Source organism: Elephantulus edwardii, unplaced genomic scaffold (genome assembly GCF_000299155.1).
Source record: "Elephantulus edwardii isolate Elephantulus edwardi_28Jun2011 unplaced genomic scaffold, EleEdw1.0 scaffold00064, whole genome shotgun sequence".
Taxonomy (NCBI): Eukaryota; Metazoa; Chordata; class Mammalia; order Macroscelidea; family Macroscelididae; genus Elephantulus; species Elephantulus edwardii.
The window spans coordinates 9,368,853-9,393,073 of NW_006399814.1; the positions used below are offsets into that span (position 1 = coordinate 9,368,853).

The following is a 24,221-nucleotide window of genomic DNA, read 5'->3' on the forward strand; positions in this document are numbered from 1 at the left end:
GTGTGCACTTCAGACGGTCCCAGAGGACCACAAGCATGCTGGTTACACCACGGTGTGAACTCCAGTCCTTAAACGGGGTGTGCACTTCAGATGGCAGGCCCCAGAGGTACCATGCGCATGCTGACTATACCGCAGGCCAACCCCATCCCTTAACTGGGGTGTGCACTTCAGATGGCCGGCCCCAACCTCCCCCAGGTGGATAATAAGCACCTTCCAGGGACTGAATCACCATGTTGGCTCTCCACGAAATAGTGTTCTTTCTAGACTGGAATTTAAGCCCCAGCACTCCCAGCCTCTGAGCCTGCCTCTCTCAAATCAACGCCATTGTTCCAGTTCCAGCCACTCGGCTCAAAGCTGGGACACACACCTCTCGTCCGAGTGAGGGAAAGGGAAGATTATTTCTTGAAAAGGAAACAAATTAAGCCAGTGCATTTGGGGGAGACAGAAGTCGCTGCCTACTCGGTGGAAACCCCGGTAGAGTGTGAGCGAGACGGCCGCTAGCAGCGAGCGGGACCATACTCACCCTCACAACCACCACCTGCACAGAGACGTGTTCTGGAAGCCGGATGGGGGCCCGGAAGTGCACGGCCAGCGAGACCAGGAGGTGTAGGATGGCCACCAGGTTCTTCCCGTGGATGGCTTCAGGAGAGAAAGGAGAAGGCGGGTGCTTCAGATCGTGCTCTGCGGAAACCTCTCCTGGCTGCCAGGGCCCCTGGGTGACAGTTGACACTCAGCTACTAACTGAAAGGTTGGCAGATCAAACCCGCCCTGCAGCTCCATGGAAGAGAGGCCTGGTGGTCTCCAACCACGAAAATCATCCTGAGAAAACCCCACGGAGCAGGCAGCCTCCAGCCCGTCTGGGGTCGCTGTGGGTCAGAGTCCACTCAGTGCCAGCAGGTTTGGCTGGTTTTCATCCTAGTACCTACAGCTGCCGTAGCAGAAATATCACACCTTGGGGGGCTTTGAAGAACAGAAAAGTGTTTTCTCACAGGTTGGGAGGCTGGAAGTGTACATTTATAGGGTGGCTCTAAGGGCAGGCCTTTCTGTGTGTTTCAGCTCAGCGTCCCTAGGCTGGTAAGTCCATCAGTCCACTGTCTGTCTGTCTTTCTCCATTTGTGTCTGTCTACATAGGATTAGGGTTAGGCCCCATCCTACAGACATATGGCTTCATTAGCATAACAAATGAGAGCCTTAATGCCAAGGAGCATCTTAATTATAGACACCAAAACCAGAGCTGTCAGCTGGATTCTGAAAGTGACCCTGGGGACAGAGCAGCCCTGTTTAGGGCTTCCAAGGCCGTAAACTTTTCCAAAGCTGATCATCTGTGAAGCAGCGGGCAGGTGTGAACTGCTGACCTTCCAGGTAGCAGCAGTTAACGACTGGGTTTCAAATACCCAGAGCCCCGCCCACTGCCGCTGCCTTGACCACAGGGGCCCCTGCAGAACGGCTTGCAGCAGCCCATGCAGACCCGAGGCTGAGCTGTGTCCCGAAGCCGACCGCCTCATCCTTCTCTCACGGAGCAGCTGCTGGATTCAGATCACTGACTCCTCAGCCCACAAGGGTTCCTAGTCTACAGGGACAAGAGCCAGGATTTCAAGGCGTATTTTGTGGGGTGGGGACATAATTCAGTGTATAAGGACGTTCTACTCGTGCCAAAGGCAGTAAAGATTCAGCACGTATATGACACCGCAGGGGGAGGAGACAGCAAGGGGGTCACGTCAGCGAACCACAGATTGCTCCGGCGAGCCGAGAAGCTAGATAGTAACTGTCCTGTGGACGTGCGGTGACACCCTTGATGGGGAAAGGACAAGCGGGGAAGAGAACACTCCAGCATCTCTCGGTTTAAGTCTCCCTTTCCCGAGTTTGCCTCTTGGCTGCAAACTCTGGGATGGCAGGTCCCCATGCCGACGGGCACAATGACAAGGCCCCATGGGCAACATAAATCACCCTTGGCCCCTGCTTGAGTGGTCTACAGATAAACAGGTATTTGGTATCTGGTGTCACCGGTGCTGGGGCTGAGACCCACCCAAGAACCCCACTGTGCCTCTCTCGCCTCATATCCTACAGGCTGACTCATGGTCTCTGAAAGGACTTCTTTAAAGTGCCGGGGAGCAATGATGTCAGTTTAAAGACTAAGGTGTGCCTGACTGAAGTCATGGTGTTTTCAAAAACTTCATACTGACAATGAATAAAGAAGGCTAAAGAAGGGCATTGATACATAACCCATCAAATCCACCACCAGCTGCTCCACAGGAGGACAGACACTCTCCTCCCGTGCGATTTACTGCCTCGGAAAACCTGCTGGAGGGTCAGCTATGGGTCAATTCCGACTCTATGGCACACAACAGCAACATCCTTCTGCTACAACATTCCTTGACCTGCCCAGCCAACCAGCCAACCAGTCCTCTCTACTCTGAGGCCAGAGGTCACCTGAGCTTCATATCACGGCCTCCCCCAGAACAGGGAGGTGAGAGGGTTTTTAAACACAGTCAAATGGAATGATGCAAGGCAGCACCAGGTCCCAGCAGGCCCAGTCCCCAGCAGGCCCGGTTAGCAGCAGGCCCAGTCCCCAGCAGGCCCGGTTCCCAGCACCCCGGTCAGCAGCAGGCCCGGTCCCCAGCAGCCCCGGTCAGCAGCAGGCCCGGTCCCCAGCAGGTCCAGTTCCCAGCAGGCCTGGTTCCCAGCACCCCGGTCCCCAGCAGCCCCTCACCATCCACCGTCCAGCGGAGCACCCAGCCGTGGGGGCGCAGCAGGTCATGAACCGCCTCCAGCACCGTCTGTAGCTTCTGCTTCTGCCCGATCTCAGACTGGGTCACCTCGGCCACGTTCAGCTTGCAGTCCGCCAGCTTCTCTGCAGTGACAAGGACAAGGGGGAAGGAGGGGCGTTAGAAAAAGCTGGGGGTGCTCAGGGCTGAGACCCAAGCAGGCTGTGATGGGGTCCCCGATGCACAGAGGGCGAGCACCTGGGATGTTAGCTCCAGCCCTTCATCGTCCTTGGAAATGACTCCAGAAAGTAAAAGAGGTCATTCAAGGACAGAACTGGGGGTATCTCACGTATAAAAGGGGAAGCACAACTCAAAGGCCACCTCATGGGTGAAATGGTGTCCCTCAAAATATGTGTGTGCTTGGCTGGGCCTCTGTTCTTGGTGTTTGGGGTGGAGCGTTGGAATGTGGAAGTCACAGTCACACACACACACACACACACACACACACACACACACACGATCTGAGAAGCCCAGCAGTTGTAAAGCGATTAAGAGTGGGATCACCTCTCACTACAGCCCTGATTCTACACACAGCGAGGTTCCCTGGGGTGTGGCCGGCGCACCTCTCGTCTTACACGATGTTGGAGAACGTCAAGACACACGGAGATTGCCAAGAAACCTGGGGTCCGCCGAGGTGGGAAGGAGGAGAGACCTCCCCCGAGAGTCTACAGAGAGAAGCCTTCACCTAGAGCTGGAGCCCTAAATTTGGGGAGCACTGGTGGCCTAGTTGTGGGAAAGTGCGCTGCAACCCCGAAGGCATTGCTCTGTGGGAGACGGATGGACAATCTCCTCCCATGCGATTACTGTTGCTATTGTTGTTGTTGTTAAGTGCCATCAAGTCATAGACGACTCATAGTGACCCTATGAATGAAAGACCTGAGCACTGTTCAGAGAGTTTCCGGAGGCAAGCCATTCCAGAAGTGGATGCCACTCCTGCTTCCAAGCTTGTTTTAATCGGGGAGCTGCACCCCACACTGTCCACCGTGGGTAACATCCCGCCCTACTGCTCACCAATCCCAGCCAACAGCTTCTGTAGAAGCAGCTCCTGCAGGCGACTTTCTGATTGGTCTCCAGCGCCATGCTGCCTCCCCCCAGGCAATTAAACTGCCGCTGAAAACCCAGCTGGAGGGTCAGCTATGGGTCAGTTTTGCCTCAATGGTAAACAATAACAACAATCTTCAGGGTGCAAGGATGCTGCAGCTTTGTCTTGGGTATTTGGGGCACACTGTTGGGTGGAGTAGACCCAGAGAGGTGCAGATCAGTGAGAGGAAGACCCTCAATGAGACGGATGACAAGGTGACTATAACAACAGCTGAAGTGGGTCAGAGATGGTGAGGACGGCACTGGATGGGACAGTGCTCAGGTCTGTCTGTTCACAGAACCGCTCTGAGGCAGTGTCAACTCGACAGCACCGAACCACCACCATTGTCCCTGGAAGAGAAGATGACAAGAAGTGAGCTCAGTGCTTCAGACACGTCACCAGGAAGGACCAGGCCCTGGAGAAAAACGCCACACTTGGCAAAGTGGAGCTCCGGGCAGAAAAGACCTTCAGAGAGACGAACTGACAGAGCGGCAGCCCCGGTGGGCGTCAATGCGGCAGTGATTGTGAGGACAGCACAGGGCAGGGCAAGGGCCCGAGGTGCTGTTCACAAGGTCGAGTCCGTGGCACTGAACCACAGCCAGTCTCCTGAGCAGGGAGAGAAGGAGGCCCTGTGTTCAAGCCTCTCTCCTGGGCTGTATCTGTCACGGGAGCACCAGGTAACCAAGACAGCGCAGGTGCATGTGTGAGGGTCACCTTGGGGTGGGGTGGGGGCTGCAGTTGACTGTGTTCTTGAGGTTCCAGAAGGAAGAAGCTTTTGACAAAGAAGAGCAAGGGTCGTGCGTGTAGCCTTGGTCCCTGCACACGCACGCCCGGTTCTGTTTCTCTAAGCCTTTAACAGCGTTGGACAGCACAGTGAGAAGGTGTATGCGGTATTCAGAGACGCTCCGGTGATTTCATTACCCAGAGAGCGCGCAGGAAGCAATCGAGAAAGGTGAGATGAGACTGTCACATCCACTTGAGATTCAATTACGGAGACTCGTGCCCAGCGGCCGCCTGCTCGCCCGCCACCTCCGGAGCGGAAGAAGCCGGGCAGGGGTGAAGAGATGTGAGACACCTGTCACCTGACGCATGACCCCACACCTGCTAAAGGGCCACCAAGCTCCAGGGTACAGGGTTCAAGACCTGGCGATTCCTGACCTCGCACCTCTGTAAAATAGCGAGTCACATTACACAGCACGGAGACATTAACTCGTGGGCGCCAGCGAAGGAGAAGGTGAATGGCTTGTGACATTCTCTGTGGGACAACAGACCTTCACAGCAGTGCTTGCTGGGCTCAGAGCCCCCTTCCTTCCTTCATTCATTCATTCATTCATTCATTCATTCACAGTCAGTGAGCACCAGTGTGCCAGGTGCTGTCCAGGGTGCTGGGATAACCTGAGAGGTCCCTGCTGGGGAGACCCACACACCCCCAAACCAGCTGTCATGGGGCAGACTCCATGAGCCCGTGTATGTCGGAGTGGAACTGGGCTCCACGGGGTCATCAGGGGCTGGTTTTTTCAGAAAAAGATTGGTTTCAGTGAATTTGAACATCCAACATTCATCCAATCACTCAACTGTCTGTGCCACAACCAGGGATTATGGTGGGAAGACACACACACACACACACACACACACACACACAACAACAACACATCAGAACCATTGTGTTCGAGTCAGGCCTGAGCTGGTTTTATCCATTTGTGTCGGAGTGGAACTGCTTATAGGACTTTCTTGACTGTCTTTTCCTATCCCAAGTGGTGATATTTCCAATCGCATCACCTACACACAACAGCTGGACAAAGGGACAAGAAACCCAGAATGAAGGCTGCATAGTGGAGAGTACTTGGGGTGGGGAGTGCGGGGGATTGTACACCAATGAAGGAATTTTTCTTTTACTTTTCAAAGAGAAGAGCGAACTGGGGAGGAGATGTGGGCAAGGAGAAAAGTGCAACAATGAATGAATGGAAATCCAAAATCTCTGTAAATGTTCATTAAAATTAATAACATACATACATACATACACACATACACACATACACACATACATACATACATACATACATACATACATACATACATACATACATACATACATAAATGAGATAAGGAGCCTGGAAAAGAATCGATCCCTCTGAACCGTGGTGCTGGTGAAGAACTCGAATACGCCACGGACCAGAAGATGGAACAAGTGTGCCCGGGAAGTGGAGATGGCAAGCCCGGGTCTCACACTCTGGACCTGTCATCCAGGACCAGTCCCTGGAGGAGGACACTGCCCTCTGTAAAGCAGAGGCTCAGTGCAATCCCCGACTGAGATGTATTGACACAGTGGCCACGGCAGTGGACTCACACACAACAGACCGTGAGCCAGGCCAGCCCAGCACGGGGCAGGGTTTGGATCAGAGGTGCTGTGGGTTGGAGCTGGCTCGAAGGGACCCCACAACAGTCATGACGGAAGCAGAGCTCTTTAGCCACTGCTGTGCAGGTTCAAATCCCAGCCTTTCAATTAGTCATCAAACACAAGCCACTCATCCCACCCAGGGACAGTGGGAGACAGACGTCCCTACGTTGGCTGGACAACAGCTGGGGACCAAGGAAAGAAGACAGCATGATGGAGCGCATCCGGAAGGGGATGGAAGCGACTGCTGTTCCGCACACTCAGCCATCCCTCCACCTTTGTTAACTGGTTTGGGCTGGATCATTCAAACCTGCAAACAGAGAGGGCTACAGGGGTGTTCATCAACCCAAGACAGAGCGGGCCCACCAGGTGAGATGGCCAGCAGACTGAGGGTGGCCCCTGTAGCCAGCAGAGATGGGGGGGGTGAAGAAGGTCAATGTCACAGGGGGACTGGGCACTCCCAGGTGCCATGGAACATCGAGTGTGAGTGTAAATACAACAGATCGTGCTCCCACCCAGCGGCTTCTACACATTCATTTCCGTAACACCGGTTCCATTCTCCACTTTGTGTCACCACCCTGGCTGTCTCTATCCATTCTGCTCCACGACCAGTGACTCAGACTCACCCCACACGTCTCCATCTCTGCTTCAGAGCTACTGCTCATGATTTGATCTTGTAGTGACAATTACTTAAATGAGCGAAGATCTCATGACAAACAATCTTTGCTGATTTAGCTCAACAGGTGTTTAGTTTCAAGTTTGTGGTTTGAAGGTTTTGCTCAGCATGAAAGATCCAAGAGTTCTTTCTGAGGGAGCTCTGGTGGCCTAGTGGCAGGAAGCTGCACTGCGATCCCAGAGGTGTGAGGTTTGAATCCACCAGATGCTCTGCTGGAGAAGGAGGGGCAATCTCCAGTCAGAGCTGGTTTGACAGTACGTACGAAAAATAATAAAATTTTTAAGAAACAAAACCAAAAACCAAGAGTCCTCTTGCTGTTTCAATGGATCTAGGAAGTCGAGGTTCTGTAAAAAGCTGAAATTCTGTTCCACACATTCCCCCTTTTGATCTGGATCCAGCTATTGATTCATAAGCAAGGTCTCAGCGACTCTCTGTGTGAGGGGGAGACAAGGTCAAGCATCACTTTACCTGCTGAGAGGTGGAACACTGAGCAGCTCAGAGTTACAGGGGTAAGACCCTGTCTTCTCAGCATGAAAAGAAGTAGAAGGAGGAAGGAAGGAAGCCCAGGAGTGGCGAAGAGCAGCAGGAAAATGGGGCTTGTTGCCGACTGTGGGGGTTTTGAATACTTGTTAGAGGAGGAGAACCAGATTTCTGCAACAAGAGGTTTTGTGCATGAGTTCACACAGGACTTGTGGTCTGGGTGTGCCCTGATGACCCTAGTCAGCACATCCTCACTGCTGTCCGTGTGGAGGCCACCTTGAGCGGATCTCTTCAAGCACAGGAGAGCTCCATCTCCACAACCCCACCCTGCAGGACAGCACAGAAAGCAGCCCCTGCTTCTCAAATCCCTCAGAAGTGGAGTTTATGCTGATCAAGTGGGAACTCATCGTTGGCTATCCTCCTGTGGCCACAGCTGGGCTCCATTCTCTGTGCATATCCCTCTCTCTGCCTCCTGGACACACCATCACCCCTGTCCCTCCCAAAGACAACGTGCCCTGGATCCCTGTACAGCTGACCACGCAGGGCCCGACTCCAGAAGCCCAGTTCTCGTCTCTGTGCTGGTGAGTCAGAACCATCCCACAGGTAACCCTCCAGAGGGTTTCAGTGACAGTCAACCACATGGGAGGAGACGGTCCATTTTTCTCTGCGGAGCAGCTGGTGGATTCGAACCGTGTGCTTTCGGGATTGCAATGCTGCTGCTTCTGGAACCACTAGCCACCAGCAGAGCTGCTGCAGGAGCACAGAGTCTCCTATTTGGATTTGGTTCTGTCCTGGGAAGCTGAGCATCCAAGCACCTACATCAACATCATGCAGGGCTGGGCTGGCACCACCACGTGGGTCACGATCGCCTCTTATCAGTGTAACGGCATCATTTCTACAACCAGGCGTGCCACTCCCGCAGCCTATTAATAGCCCAACATTTCCGTCCATTGTTCTTGTCTCAGTCAAGCAAAGTGATATGTCAAAACCACTTGACATGCAAGAGATTTTCAAGTTGCCTTATCAAGTACTCAAGCTATTCAAACAAGATAGAACGGAAGCTTCCCCAGGTTGTAAGGGCTGTGGGAGCCACCCTCAGCCCCACCGTGTGCCCCACAGACGGCAGGGTCACCGGAGACTGATGGGAGCCCGGTGCTGCAGTGCAAGTCTGCATTAGCTGGGCCCACTGACGGGGATCCAAAGGATGTGACCCCGACTGGGCGACCTCACCGCTCTGCTCCAGAGAAAAAGCTGAAGATGTGTGCCCACAAACAAGGCAGACAGGCGGATGCTAATTCAGAGCCTGCCCTGAGGTCCTGGGGGGCAGTCCCCAAGTTCTGCAGCTGCACTGCTAGACTCAGGCTTAGGGACACGGCAGGGTGAGGCCAGCATGTGAAAGAACCAGGGATATGTAAGAACACAACCCTCTTGAGGTTGCTCCTGCAAAGATCAGCAAGTCTCTTCTTCAGGCAAAGAGCCCTGGGGCATCATGCTTGATGTGCTGGGCTTAGCTTTTGCTAAGCAAAAGGTTGGCTGTTCAAATCCACTGTCTGCCTCTTGTAAAGAAATACAGCCTCAGAAATCCGCTAGAGTGGGAATTCACCATGACAGGGAGTTGGCTTGGTTTTTGACTCCTTCGTGAGGTGAGCAAAGTACCAGTCCAAGGACGCCAACCACAGAGCATCACCATTGCTTGTTAGCTCTTCAAACCTTTAAAGATGACATCACCAACATGAAGAAATGCTCCAAATCACTGGCAATAAGAGAGATGCAAATCAAAACCACAATGCGATACCATCTCACTCCAACAGCAGTGGCAAAGTTTAACCGGAAAGCAAGTAATAAATGTTGGAGAGGATGTGGCGAGATAGGAACTCTTACACATTGTTGGTGGGATTGTAAAATGGTACAGGCACTCTGGAAGGCAGTCTGGCGCTTCCTCAAAAAGCTGAACATACGAAATTCCATATGACCCAGCTATTCCACTGCTTGGAATATATCCTGAGATATGAGCTCTGAGGCTCAAATGGAGACTTTTACACCAATGATCATAACAGCATTATTCATCATCGCAAGAACATGGAAATAGCCCAGAAGTCCAACCACAAACGAATGGATTGAGAAATTATGGTACGTTCATATAATGGAATACTATGCAGCACTCAGGAACAATGATTTTGTAAATTATTACCTAACTTGGGAGGGACTGGAGAACATTATGCTGAGAGAACTAACTCAGTCCCACAAGGACAAATACTGTATAAAACCATTATTGTAGAATGAGTATGAGGATCCAAGGGGTGGAGGGGGAAGCAGAGGGGTGAGGACGGGCAAGTGGATAGCTAATTATGGGGCTGCACAATTCGATGGGTGGGGGGGAAGGAAATGGGAAGGATCTTTTGTGAAGAACAATGTATTCAAATTTTGTACAAAAAAAAAAAATACAAGCTGGCATCACCAAACCCAGACAAGACCAAACCCTCTGCCCATAAGGCGATGCTGACTGAGAGACCCCACAGGACAGAATCCCTGGGATTCCAAGGTGGTGATATTTACAGAAGGGAACCTTCTCACACAGAGTGGCTGGTGGGTTCCTACTGCTGACTTTCCAGTCCAAGTGTTTAACCACTGCACCACCAGGACTCTTTTGAAGTCGCCTACAATGCCACAATTCTACTTACAGGACTTGAAATGTACATGTATTTGGGTGGGTGAGCCCCAAGTATGTGATACTAAGCTCTATCACCTTTGCCTCCAAGAAACACTCTGGCTGCACTTTGTCCATGATATTTTTGTTATTTTGGCAGTCTGTGGGATGTTCAGTGCTCTTCTCCAACATCACAGCTCAAAGGCATCAATCCTTTTTCTTTCATCCTTATTTTTCCAGCTCTCAGATGAGTAACAAATGACTGGAAAGATCATAGCTTTAATCGGGTGCACCTTAGTCCTCCAACTGATACCATTACTCCTCAATAATTTGGAGAAACTGCTCACTACAGACTTTCACAGTGCAGTACATCTCCTGATTTCCTGACTGCTGGTACAAGGGTGTTAATCATAGAGCCAAGTACGATGAAGTTGTTGACAGTTTCAATCTTTTTGCTGTCGATCATGATACGGCCTATCAGTCCAGTTTATATCTTAAAAATGGTTGGAATGAATGGAAAATTTCTGGAGTGGACATTGTCACTAATGGTCAAGTCTTCAAGTCTAAGAGTTGACGTGGCACCAAGTCTTCACTTCAGCCTGCTCCTCTCCGAGGCGAAGGACAGCTGGACCAGTAGAGGATGCAACACCAGAGAGCACAGCTAAGAAGCTGCGCTGCAATCGCAAAGGCACGTGGTTCAAATCCACCCACTGCTCCTTGAGAGAGGATGGGCAATCTCCTCTCGGGCCATTTACTGTCTCTGAAACTCCACTGGAGGGTCAGTTCTGGGTGGGTCCCACCTCAGCAGACACCAAGACTGATGTGCTGATCTGCTCACAAAAGGTCACAGCCTTGTGAACCCCACACAGCACAGGTCTGCGGTGTCATCAGAAAGGACTCTGGCAATGAACAACACAACACAACACAACACAACACAACACAACACAACACAACACAACACAACACAACACAGCTAAACAGCCATGCTGGCTCCTCAGATTTCTGCTCAGACCTCAGAAGCTCGTTCTAAGGTGCAGCGCAGGCGCCCTTGCTTGGCCATTCGGCATTCGGACAAATCCCAAGTCTGGAGCGTTCTCTCCAGTGACCCCTGTGGTCCAACTCCATCTCCTCCAAGCCGCCCACCTCCACGCTTACGTAAGCGCCAGCCTGGATGCTCCTCTGGCCTCCAGATTCACGCCCCCAGCGACCAGCTCCAGTGCGACAGCCTCTCACTCAGCTCCCCCACATGCAATCCCAAACACCGCATCCCCACTCCTCACACTGCTCCAAGCGTCCCCATTGCCTGGTCACCACAACACTGGCCGGCAGCCTCGTCTCCTCAGCAGTGACCACGAGTCCTCCAAAACCCTCCCTGCCAAGCCTTGTGTCCCCTCGTCCCCCTGGACTGAGCCCCTTGATCAGCACTGGGCCGCTCTGACGTGTGCTGCGTGCCCTCTCGGCGCCGACCTCTGACCCCTTCCCTGTTCATTCTGGCACAGCTACCGAAAGGACCTTTTCACGTCTAACTCCAGTCACACTGAAGCCTCCAATGACCACCTGTCACTTAGAATGAAAGTCACTATCCATCAGCGCAGGCCATCACCTGGCCCCACCACCCTCCCAGCCTCCTCCCTCGACTCTCTCCCACCCTCCCTGCACTCTGGCCACAACAACAACCCTGTCAGTTAATACTACTCACCAACACAGCAGGTTCTGTCTCCCAGGGAGCCCTGGCCTGGAACACTCTCCATTCAGAGCCTTCAGGAGGGGCCACCCAGCCTCCTGCCCCTCAGGCCAGTCTCTGCCCCAACCCTCTCCCTCACCCCATCATTAGTGTCAGACCCAAGCAATCGTCTTTCCAATTAACTCATATGAATAAGAAAGCTGGACAAGGGATGAGGAAAAGGGAAAACTGATGCCTTGTGAATTGGGATGTTGGCAAAGAATCTGGCATAAACCACGGACTGTCCGAAAAGTAGAAATGTTCCTCAGAAGGGAGGAAGGCCAGACTTCACGCATCTCCTCTGTGCATGTTCCCAGGGGGACCAATCCCTGCAGAAGGGCACCAAGATTGGTAGAGGGTCAATAAAAGAGAGGAGGGTTCTCAAGGGGGTGGCCTGGCCCAGGGGCTATAACCGTGGGCTCTACAGGGGTTGTGAGGGCGGCGCAGGGCCCGGCAGGGTCTCGATGGTGCACAGAAGGTAGCACAGTCACAGCTGACTGGACGACACCTGCTGACATCATTGTCCCTCTCCCCTTTGGCCAGCAAGTGCGTCTCAGAGGGCAAGGCCCACCTTCGTGTTAGCCTGTGTCTCTCGGGCCTCAAACCAGCCAACCAACCAACCTTTACCTAACAGACGAACAGATGAAAGACCTAGGCAAACACAAACCCTTTCCCTCCCAACACCTGTCTTTTGAGGACCAACTGAGCGAAAACAAAGACTGGTGGGTTGAGTTTGATGACACACTCTCACAGTCCCAGGAGGTTCTCCTCCAAGATCAGGGGACCTGACGGAGCTGCGGAGCTGCGTGTGCAGGGAGGCTGGGAGACAGCCCCTGGGGGCGGGGCTCACCATGGGGGCGGGGCTCAGAGCTGGAGCCGGACATCTGTGATGGCCCGTTCAACGTGTCCACTTGCCCAAGCGGGAGCCCAGAGTCAGACCAAATACTAGTCTAGATGTAGTTATGCTGGTGTGCTTGGAATGACATATGACATCAGCTGACCTTCTTGTAATGTTACATATGCCATGCACCACCCTGTCCCGTGTCCCTGCCGTCCCCATGTACCATCCCTGCCTTGTGTACCTGTCACCCCTTCGCGCTGTCCCTGCCCCATGTCCCTGCCATCCCCATGCACCACCCCTGCCTTGTGTACCTGTCACCCCTTCGCGCTGTCCCTGCCCTATGTCCCAGCCATCCCCATGCACCGTGCCCACTCAGCCGCGCACTCACCTAAGAGCTTCTGCAGCACCTGGCCGTCGTACAGGTCTTCTTCCAGCTGCTTCACGATGATCCTCTCCTCCACAAGGACATCGTTGACCCAGTCAATGAGGACCTGCGAGGAAGCAGGTATCATCGTCATCCTCAGCACCATGCTGGCCAGGCAGGACCACGTGCAGCCCAGTGTGCCCCTGAGGGCCTGTCAGTCAGGGATGTCCTGTCTCCCGGCCTGTGAGGAGGGGAGCGCTCACACACCTCAGCTCTCTGCACCTCCCAGCTCCTCCCATGAAGTCCTGCCAACTGTCCCAGGGAGTCCCAGCTGCGGGGACGTCCAGTGATATCAACGGTGAAACCAGCCAGACTGAGGCGTGGGTAAGATGGGGGTGGGGCAGGCAATGCTGGATGCTGTCAAGCCGGTGCCAACTCAGACCTTCCCAACACAACCGAGTCAAGTGCACAGAATTTCCCAGACTGTTATCTTTACAAAAGCAGGGCCTTTGGACTGTGGTGTTGGCAAAGAGTTCTGAATACAACACTAACTTCCAAACAACAAACAAATCTATCCTGGACAAGTGCAACCGGGGTGCTCACTGGAGGTAAAGACGGTGGGCGTCACATCTATGACTCTGGGCATGTTGTTGGGAGGTCCAGTCCTTGAGCTGGGGAAACTTCAGGGTCACTGAGAGAGACGACCCTCAATGAGATAGAGGGACACATGACTGCAGCACCGGGCATACACATGGTGGACATTATGAGGATGGCGCAGGGCAGGGCAGGGCTCTGACCTGTTGCTCCGAGGTCTCTATGAGAGGTGAAGGCACCTAAAATCAACAGCTGTAATCTTTACAGAAGCAGGTCACAGCGTCTTTCCCCGCCCAAGCTCTTGGGGGCGGGTGGGGGTTCTTTTTTTTTTATTTTTTTTATTATTTTTTTTTCAGGTGGGGGTTCTGAATGCCAACCTGAACAGCCAAGTGCTTACCCATGGTGCCACCAGAACTCAAAAACACACAGCTGTGTTTGTACTTTGTACCATCAAGTCAAGTCTGACTCACAGCAGCCTCCTGTCGGGGGCAGAACAGCCTGCAGGGGTTCAGAGGCTGAAATGTGTACAAAGTCCCGTGTATGGAGTGCCATGTACAGAGTGGAAATGTGTACTACCGGAGTGTAGCCCTGGGGGGGGGGGGTTCGAACCATCAACCTTTCACTTAGCTGAGTGCTTGGCCACTGACTGTGCCACCAGGGCTCTTTGGAAACAATAAAGGGGGTGATAACATGTGCCTCCTTGTGTTATTAGGGAGGATTCCTCGAGTGAACTAGGGAACAATGTCCCACGTGGCTCCTGGGACAGTTAGAGGGGTCTGTGCCCACTCGTCCCACAGGCGGCCCCAGAATCACCCCGCGTTGATCTAAGAGTGAGGGTAGGGCTGACTCTGAGCAGGACACACCCCTCCCTCTCACCCTCTCCCTGCCCACCTCCCCGCAGCCTGTGCCAACCTTCTCCCTTCTCAGCTACACCCAACAAGGATGCTTGTTTCCACACCCGGAGCCCACGTCAGTCAAGTGCATCCTGGGACGGGTGATTCCATAACCAACAATGGGAATGCCCGCTCCTTAGCACAGGCATCCTCAGGAAGTCGCTGCTAACGGCTGATTCCCACCCGCTCCAACAACAGGACTCTGTGCTCGTGTTTGCTCAGTTGGCTTGCACCCTGGAAAGCATCTGCCCCTTCCATGCAGGGAGGTTTGAAGAACACACACACACCACACACACACGCGCGCACCCACCCACTCACTCTAGATCACTGATCAGCATGTGTGTATGTACGTACACACACACACACACACACACACATGCGCACGTACACCCACGCACCCACTCTAGCTCACTGATGTACGTGTACACACACACACACACACACACACACACTCACTCTAGCTCACTGATCGGCATGTGTGTACGTACATACACACACCCACGCACACGTACACCCACCCACCCACTCTAGCTCACTGATGTATATGTACACACACACACACACACACACACACACACTCACTCTAGCTCACTGATCAGCATGTGTGTACATACATACACACACCCACGCACACGTACACCCACGCACCCACTCTAGCTCACTGATGTATGTGTACACACACACACTCTACATCACTGAACAGCATGTGTGTACGTACATATGCACACACCCACGCACACGTACACCCACGCACCCACTCTAGCTCACTGATGTACGTGTACACACACACACACACACACACACACACACACTCTACATCACTGATCAGCATGTGTGTACGTACATATGCACACACACACACACGTACACCCACGCACCCACTCTAGCTCACTGATGTACATGTGTGCATACACACATGCACTCACCCACTCACTCTAGCTCGCTGATCAGCATGTGTGTACATACATACACACACACGCACACACACACACACATACATACACACAGAGAGCTCACTGGCGTGGGACTGATTCCGACTCCGAGCCACCCTGTAGGACACAGGAGCACAGCCCCACAGGTTTCTCAAGGTGTGACCTTTATGGACGCAGACCTATCAAAACTGGATGCAAGGAAACGGCTTTGTCTCTCAGAGGAGCTGGACGTGAACCACTGATCTAGTTGGCTAACAGTCTGACATATTCTGTGCGACGCCACCAGGGCAAGCCAGCTGTGTTCCCCAGGGACCCTAGGGACTCATCACCAGCACCTACCTCCACGCACCCATTACCAGACTCATCCTCGCCTCCAGTCCCCGACACGTACAAATCTGCCTCCTGTCTCTTTGGACTCTCCCATTCCAGACCCTTCAGATAAATGGAATTGTATCGTCCTAGTTTTACGTGAGGGACAGCTTTCTCTCAGCACAGTGTTCCCAAAGTCCATCCAGGGTCTGGCACACAGCAGAACTTCCTTTATCTCAGGGCTGAGTCACAGTCCAAGGGGTGGACCCCTTCTGTCCGGTCTATTCATCTGTTGATGAGTTCTTGGTGTCATCGAATGTATTATGCTCCCCAAATACAAGTGCATCATGATATATGCATACAGTGATGAAATGTGGAGCCTACGTCATGATCCCTCATGACCTCATAAAACTAAGAGCTAGAGGAGCATTGAGACTGATGTTGTTGTTGTTGTTGTGTAACATGAAGTTGGATCCGACCCACTGCTGATGTGAGTGAGAGGCAGTTAATCACACAGGAGGAGACTGTCCATCCTTTTCCCACAGAACAGCCGGCAGATTGGAACTGTGTGCCTTCAGGATTGCAGCACAGCTTCTTGCCACTAGGGCCACCTCCTTCCCATTAAGGGTGATACACCCCCTAATCCCATCGCAGGCACCATCAGATGTCAGGGGAGTTCTACGGGGTAGCCTGGGGTACGTTTCATCTCACTAGGGACAAAAAAGGGAGGAAACTGAGCCGAGAGGGAGATCCCCAGTGTCACCAAGAAATAATCGCCAGGAGTGGAGAAAGGTTTCTTGGACTCAGGTCCAGACGAAGCTCCTTGGCATACGGGAGTCCAGAACACAGGGCGGTCTCCATGGAACCCCTGGCCTGCAGATGCTACAGGGACCTTCCTCCATCACCAACAGAGGAGAACAGACCCTACAGCTGCCCCCTAAATAGGGACTGACTTCTGAAGTCCTCACCATTGGGCCTACAGGTAAAATCAGAACAAACAGAAGACTAAAGTTTATAGTGATGGGTTGTTTGTTTTTTTGGTTTTTTTTTTGCTTGGACCCACAGTTAACATTCTTGGCATCAGTCGTTAAGAATAAGCCGTTGTCTTATGATACATCTGAAAATTAAGCAACGACTAAGGATGACAGCAGAAGAATTGATGTCTTGGAGCTGTGGTGTTGGAGAAGGGCACCAAGAATCCACGGAACGGCCAAGAGAACACACGTGTCCTGGAGAAAGTGCCGCCAGGGTGCTCCTCGGAGGCGGGGATGGTGAAGCTGCGTCGCACATATTTTGGACACGATGTTAGAAGGAGCTAAAGGGACAGCATGCCTGAAAAGGTGAAAGGCCAGTGAGAGAGAGCAAGACCCTCAACAAGATGGACTAACACGGTGGTGTTAACAACGGGCTCACGTATATGAGACCTGATGAGGATGGCACAGGACAGGGTGTGGTTCAGAACCACGTTCACAGGGTCACCCAGAGTTATAGTTGATTCAACGGTACCCCACAACAACTACAACTTCCTAAACTGTAAGAAACTGCAAACTGTCATTAAAAACCCTAGCACCTCAAAGACAAAACACAAACACCCCCTGCTGCGCATGCACGCACACGCACACAATCCAAAGGCATGTTGCATTGGGGGAAATCTGCTATCAAGGACCCAAGCAAAGTTCTAAAGAGCAAGGATGCACTAAGACTAAGGTGCACCTGATTTAAGCCATCGTATTTCCAACTGCGTCCTATGCATCCGGAAGTTGAACAATGAATAAAGTTGACTAAAGAAGAACTGGGGCCTTTGAATTGAGGCTGAGGAGAGGAAGACCCTTCAATGAAATGGACTGACACAGTAGCAAGGAGGACAGTACAGGCAGGACGGGGCTCGGCTCTTCACAGGGTTCCTCTGTTGTTCAGGGTCCCAATGAGCCGCAGTCCACGGATCGGCACCTAACAACAGCAGCAAGCTGGGAGAGAGTAAGTTTCTGCTTCCCAAAGCCATCCATGCCCAGCATCTCTGACAGAGAGAATGAAGACGCCTGGGTTGCCTCCACGTTTTGGCTGGAAGGAACGTGCTTTCGTGTGGAGGTGTTTTATCGGTTCTCTGTCGGACAATGAGTAAGGATGACAGAAGAGGAATCGATGCCATTGAATTGTGGAATTGGAGGTGAGTGCCGATTATCTCCCGGCCCGCCAAAAGAGCAAGTAAGTCTGTCTTAGAGGAAATGCAAGCAAGGCGCTTCTCAGAGACAAGGAGGGTGACACTTTGGTGTCACATACATCGGGCCGGCCCTGGGGAAGAGAGACATCGTGCTGGGTAAGGCGGAGGACCAAGAAAGAGAGGAAGCCCCTCAACACACGGGTCTGACACACTGACTCGAACAATGGGCTCAAGTATATCCGAGATGATGAGGATGGTGCTGGGTAGGCCAAGGTTCCGATCTGTTGTTCACTGTGTCTCTGAGTCACAACCGAGGAGACAGCACCTAAAAACAACAGGCCAGTCGCCTCGATCAGCACATTCTCCGCAAGGGTTTGCTTTCCAATCATGGAGTAATAGCCTTGTACATGGAAATACAGAGAGCGAGATCAGTTGGCCTAGAGGACAGAAAGTCATGCTCCCAAGCCAAAGGTGGGTGACTCTAATCTGCAGCCCTCAGGCCTGCCTTTACTTGTTTTTGGTGAAACATTCTTCTAGGTCATATAACCCTGGTGTGTCCACTTGCCATACAGAGGTAATTCGTGGTTGCTGTGAAGCGCGACACTGATGTGTCAGATGCAATAATGGTTACCCATGGTGGACAGTGCTTGGTGGAGCTCCCTGATTAAAACAAGCTTGGAAGCAGGAGTGGCATTCACTTCCATAATAGCTTGCCTCCAGAAACCCTATGAACCTGGAGAAAGGATGAAAGTTATACAGGAGGGGTCCAGGACTTTCCCTCATAGGGTCCCTATGAGTCGCCTCCAACCCAGGCACTTAACAATAACAACATGAAAACAGCACCATTTGAGGACTTATCTACAGAAAACAGGGCCCCACCCCAGAGAAAAATCTTAAATGGCCCAGCCCACTTACAGCATTTCCATCCCACAAAAACAACAGGCATGCCAGCAGACGGATCAATAAGGTGGAGTCTGTGGTTTTCCTGCACAAGTAAAACAAGTAAAGTCATCTAATTGGTCGCTCTTGGAAATGGCACTTTATTGCCCTCCCAGAGACGCGCGGAAGGGCACCACTCTGGAATATATTGTTAGCTGTCACTCTTCGCAACCAATGCAACCTGCAAAATTGGCCGCAAAGCAAATTTCCGGGAAGGATGTATTCTCTTTCCCCGCTAACACAAAAATATTAAATCAGACACACAACCAGGTGAAGACGAGAAGTGAAAATAAATCGAAGGCTGGGTTCGGGGAAGCAAAAATAGAGAAGTCATGCAGCACTCGGTGTTTGTGAAAAGTCACCCTGGCAGGACAGAGCGGGGAGACCAGCACCCCAATGGTCAACACTGCCAGCTGCAGCCATGTGGTGGGAGGGGTCTCGGGAATCTAACCTCCAACATCCAGAGTCCCTCCTCCTCCCTGGTGCGACCACCTTGTATCTTCGCGGGGGCTGTCTCTCATATCCCACGGACACCACGCTTACCCCGATTTCCAGCTCCAGCTGGCCAGCTGTCCCGTTTCATCTGGGGCTCCTCCTGACCTCAAAACATGATCCTAGGGGCCAGTCCTGGACGAGAACTCCTTGGGCTTCCCATCCTAGCGTGTTGATGACTCCCCACAAGGCCAATGGCCTCTCTGTCCCAGACACTCTTAAACATCTGGCTTGCCCAGAGGTGCACAGTTCGAATCCACCAGATGCTCTGCTGGAGAAGGAGGAACAATCTCCTCCTGTACCAGTCAGATCCGATTTGATGGTACACACACAAATAATAATAAAATTTAAAAATTTTAAAAATCCCCACCTGGCCCACCCTCCCCATAATTTGTCTGTCTGGGGGCCTCTAGGGCATGCCATGAACTCATCTCCCCCCAAAATCTGCTCCCCTTCTAAAAGATAACACCCCAACCCTCCACCACTTGCCACCCCCATGATCCCTTCTTGATGAAGTCCGCGTCCCCTCATCTCTTCCTCCATCACTGTCCTATCCACACCTCACATCGGCCACTCCACCGCCCACCTGCCTCCCTGTGGGCATTCTCCACACACTTCTCTGCCTCCTGACCTTTGCACATGCTGCTCCTTTTGCCCAGAACCTGTTCCTCCTCCCTCTCTGCTGGCCACCTGTCATCTACTCTCAGGTCTCAGTGTCCCTTCACTCCCTGACTGCCCTTCTCACCACAGCTACGGTGCCCCTTACACCCACATCCCTCCTTCGCAGACCTGTACACAACACAAAGTGAAAATCTTTTTTGTTTGACATAATCTCCCCTACTGGGTGTTGTTGTTGGTGTCGTGTGCCATCGCGTTGGCACTGACCCATAGCTAACCCTCTAGCAGGTGTTCAGGGGCAGGAAATGGCCCATTCTCCTGCAGATTTGAACCACCTGCCTTTGGGACTGTAGTGCAGCTTCTTACCACTAGGCCACCAGAGCTCCTCACAGGATATGACTGTAACTCAAAAATACTCTACGAAGAAGAATGTGGCACCAAGATTGAAGGAAGACTCAACAATAATCTTTGTTACACAGATAACAACCTTCCTTGCTGAACGTGAGGAGGACTTGAAGCACTTGCTGCAGAAAGTTAAACATCGAGCCTTCGATACGGATTGCATCTCAATGCCAAGAAAAGAAAATTCTCACCACCAGACCAAATGGCAACAACATGACCGATGGGAAAAAAGACTGAGACCGTCAATGATGTCATCTTACTTGGATCTGCAATCAATACACTTTGTACCAGAAGTCAAGAGATCAGGAGATTTACTGCACTGGGAAAGTCTCCAGTCAGGGACCTCTCCAAAGTATTGAGGAGTAATGATGTCAGTTTGCAGACTAAGGTGTGCCTGATTCAGGCCATGGTCTTTCTGATCACTTGTTATGCATCTGAGAGCTGAACAATGAAAGAGGATGACAGAAGAATTGGAGCCTTTGAGCTGTGGTGTTGGAGAAGAGCACTGAACATCCCACGGATGTCTTGGAGAGGGTGCAGCCAGAGTGCTCCTTGCACACAAAGATGATGAAACTGTCTCCCATGCTTTGGGCATGTTGTTAGGAGAGGCTATTCTTGGAGAGGGACATCCTGCTGGGATGGTGGAGGGATGTCAAAGGAGAGAAAGACCCCCAACAAGGTGGACTGACACAGTGACTGCAGCAATGGGCTTGAGTGTGCCAGAGATTGTGAGGACGGCACAGGGCAGGGCAGGGTTCAGATCTGTTGTCACTGGGTCACTCTGAGTCATACTTGACTTGATGGCACCTAACAACAACAACAACAACAACTGGATATTAGAGAGCTCTTGTGGTTTAGCGGGAAGGAATTTTGCTGCCGGCCCAAAGGCAAATGGTGAGAATCAACCCGCTTCTCCGAGGTAGAAAGATGGGCAATCTCCTTCTGTGTGGACAACCTCTAGAAAGTCACTGCCGGGCCAGCTACGAGTCGGTTCTGATTCACTGATCCAGAACACTGGACAGTGAGGTGGTCTGGTGGCCAAGTCCAGAGGAGGCTGTGTTGCAAAACCAAAGGCCACTCCTTTTCAGTGTGACCTGAATCTATCAGCCTCTCCTTGAAAGAAAGGTGAGCAATCTCCTCCCATGATTTATAGTCTCAGAAACCCCAGAGGGTCAGCTGGGAAATCCCAATTGTTCCTCTAAAGGAATCCCAGTGTTCCAAGCAGATCAATCTTATCAGGGGGGAATAGTCGCTGGAGAAGGCCATCATGTTTGGTAAAACACAAGGTCAGTGAAACAGGGCAAGACCCTCAGGAAGAGAGATGACCACGGTGCTTGCAACAGCACGCTCAGCACAGTGGGTTAACTTAAAGGCTCAAAAATATCCTCTCCACTCCAGGCCACTCTTTCCTGGTAACAGTGAGGTCCACCCCCAGCCCCCTCAGCTCACTCCCCTCCCCTTGGTCTCCTGTGAGATAAAGTGTTAGAGGTCACCCCGAGGAAAATGACCCTACCACAGATGAGGGTTTTGCCGGGATTATGGGATGTTGCCTTCCAACCTTAATCTTTTTATAACTATTTGGTTTATCAGATCATGGGGGATCATTACATACCTCGCAGATTATGTCATCACGCACCTATATTGTTGAGGACACAGGAAGGAAAGTGGCGAAGTGCTATTCAGAAAACACTGTTTTCTTTTCAGAGACAGAAAACTTAGCAAAGGATTCTGGTGACATTAGCACAGGATTGATGTCACTGTGTTACTGAACTGTTTACAAGGAAAAAGCTGGATGGGCAAGGATTATGTTATCTATCTTCTTACAATAATTAAAATTTTTTTTAAATATTGCATCTCTTAAAAACATTCATCAATTTCCCTCAGATTTAAAAGAAGACATAGAATGCTGATGGCATGGACCTGGGCTGGAAGCTGAGAATACTAGAAAGCTATTTACCTGTGCTTTATTGATGAGGTAAAGGCTTTCAAGTGCATGTCAAGGTTATATCTTTCCCCCTATCTATCCAATCTGTATCCCGAGCAAATAATCTGAGAGTCTGGGCTCCGTGAGGAAGAAAGTGCATCAAGAGGAGAAGACCAATCAATAACCTGCCTTAGGCCACTGGCACAATTTTCCTTGCTGAAAGTGAAGTGGACTTGAAGTACTGACTGCAAAAGATCAAAGACTGCAGCCTTTCCTGTGGATTACATCTCAGCACCAGGGAAACCAAACTCCTCGTCGCCCAGCAGTAAGAAACATCAGGATTAGCAGAGAGAAGATTTAAGACGGCAGGAACTCCATCCGACCGGGATCCACAGCCAACACCCAAGGGAAGCAGGAGTGAACAAATCAAAGGACGTACTGCTTTGGGCAAATCTGTTAACATTTCAGAAAGCAAAAACGCCAAATGAGGGCATCACCTCACACGCATGTGAAATCTGGACAAAGAATGAGGAAGACTGAAGAACAACTGAGAGCCCTGGTGGTGTAATGGTAATGTGGTGCGATTGCTAGCTAAATGGACAGCAGTTCAAATCCACCGGACCCTCCAAAAGAGAAAGACGGGCAGGCTCCTGCTGTGAAGACTCCCAATCTTGGAAACTCCAGGGACAGTCGCTATGAGTTGGGTTCAACTTAACACTGATGAGTTTGGTTTGAGGGAAGAATTGATGCCTCTGAATTGTGGTGTTGGAATAAGTCTGTCTCGGAGGAAGTGCGGCCAGAGTGTTCTTCAGAGCAAAGATGGTGTGACTTGATCTCACACACTCTGGTCCTATTACCAGGGGGATCAGTCCCAGGAGAAGGACGTCATGTTTGGTAGAGCGGAGTCCCTGAGAAGAGAGGAAGACCCTCAGTGAAACGGGCTGACACAATGACTACAGGAATGGGTTTATCCAGTGTGTGTGACGATGGCACAGAGCAAGGAGATGCTTCCTTCTGCTGCACCTGAGCTCCCTATGAGCTGGCACTGACTGGATGGCACCCAGCAACAACCCTGCCTGGTCTCCACCTCAGGTAGGAACAGTTTAGGATCAATGTTGCTGTGCTGAGAAGCAGTGTGGGAGGCTGGCATGCAGCTTGTTCCCTGGAGCCTGCACCCGGGAACATGCACCCGGGAGCCTGCACTTAGGAACATGTATACAGGAACATGCATCCAGACACATGCACCCAAGAGCCTGAATCCAGGAATCTGCACCCAGGAACATGCCCCCAGAAGCATGCACCCAAAAGCACGCACTAAGGAGCGTGCACCCAGGAATATGCACCCAAGAACCTGCACCTAGGAGCATGCATCCAGGAACCTGCACCCCAGAGCCTGCAACCAGGAGCCTGCACCCAGGAACATACACACAGGAACATGCACCCAGGAGCCTGCACAGAGGAATATATGCACAGGAGCCTGCACCCAGGGACATGCACCCAGGAGCATGCATCCAGGAGCATGCATCCAGGAGCCTGCACTCAGGGACACGCACCCAGGAGCCTGCACCCAGGAACATGCACGCAGGAGCATGTACACAGAAGCGTACACCCAGGAGCAAGCAGGAGCCAGGTCCACGTGATTCCCTGCCTGCTGGACAGAGCTACCCGTCATTTTGTTGGGCATCAAAGCAGTAATGTTTAAGGATTTGCAAGGACCCTGAGCATCAGGAGCCGTATTACTTCACATTAGTTCTCCAGCTGTGTCTCCAACCACTCTCCTTCTTGCTCCAGCCACGCAGGTTCTCAATGACCCTCAGACTTGCCAAGTATGTGCAGAGCACCGGACCTCTGCATCAGCCACTCCCTCTGCTGCGTGTGCTCATCCCCGACGATGACTTTCTCTCAACCTAGCTTCATGTAGGTCTCTGGCCCCGTGTCCCCTCATCGGTCATTCTTATGGATGGAATTGGATGACTTTCTCTCAA

The 24,221-nt window shown here is 51.9% G+C and overlaps 1 protein-coding gene across 1 annotated transcript in view; it reads right to left on the reverse strand.

Annotated features, from left to right (window-relative positions):
- PARVB (parvin, beta) overlaps positions 1–24,221 on the reverse strand; it is a 109,085-nt gene that overhangs the window by 47,774 nt on the left and 37,090 nt on the right. The window contains exons 10-12 of the mRNA XM_006888135.1: positions 12,997–13,099; positions 2,711–2,851; positions 524–639 (exon numbers count right to left, since the gene is read on the reverse strand). Of these exons, the coding sequence (XP_006888197.1) occupies positions 524–639; positions 2,711–2,851; positions 12,997–13,099 (360 nt within the window). The remainder of the gene's footprint in view (positions 1–523; positions 640–2,710; positions 2,852–12,996; positions 13,100–24,221) is intronic.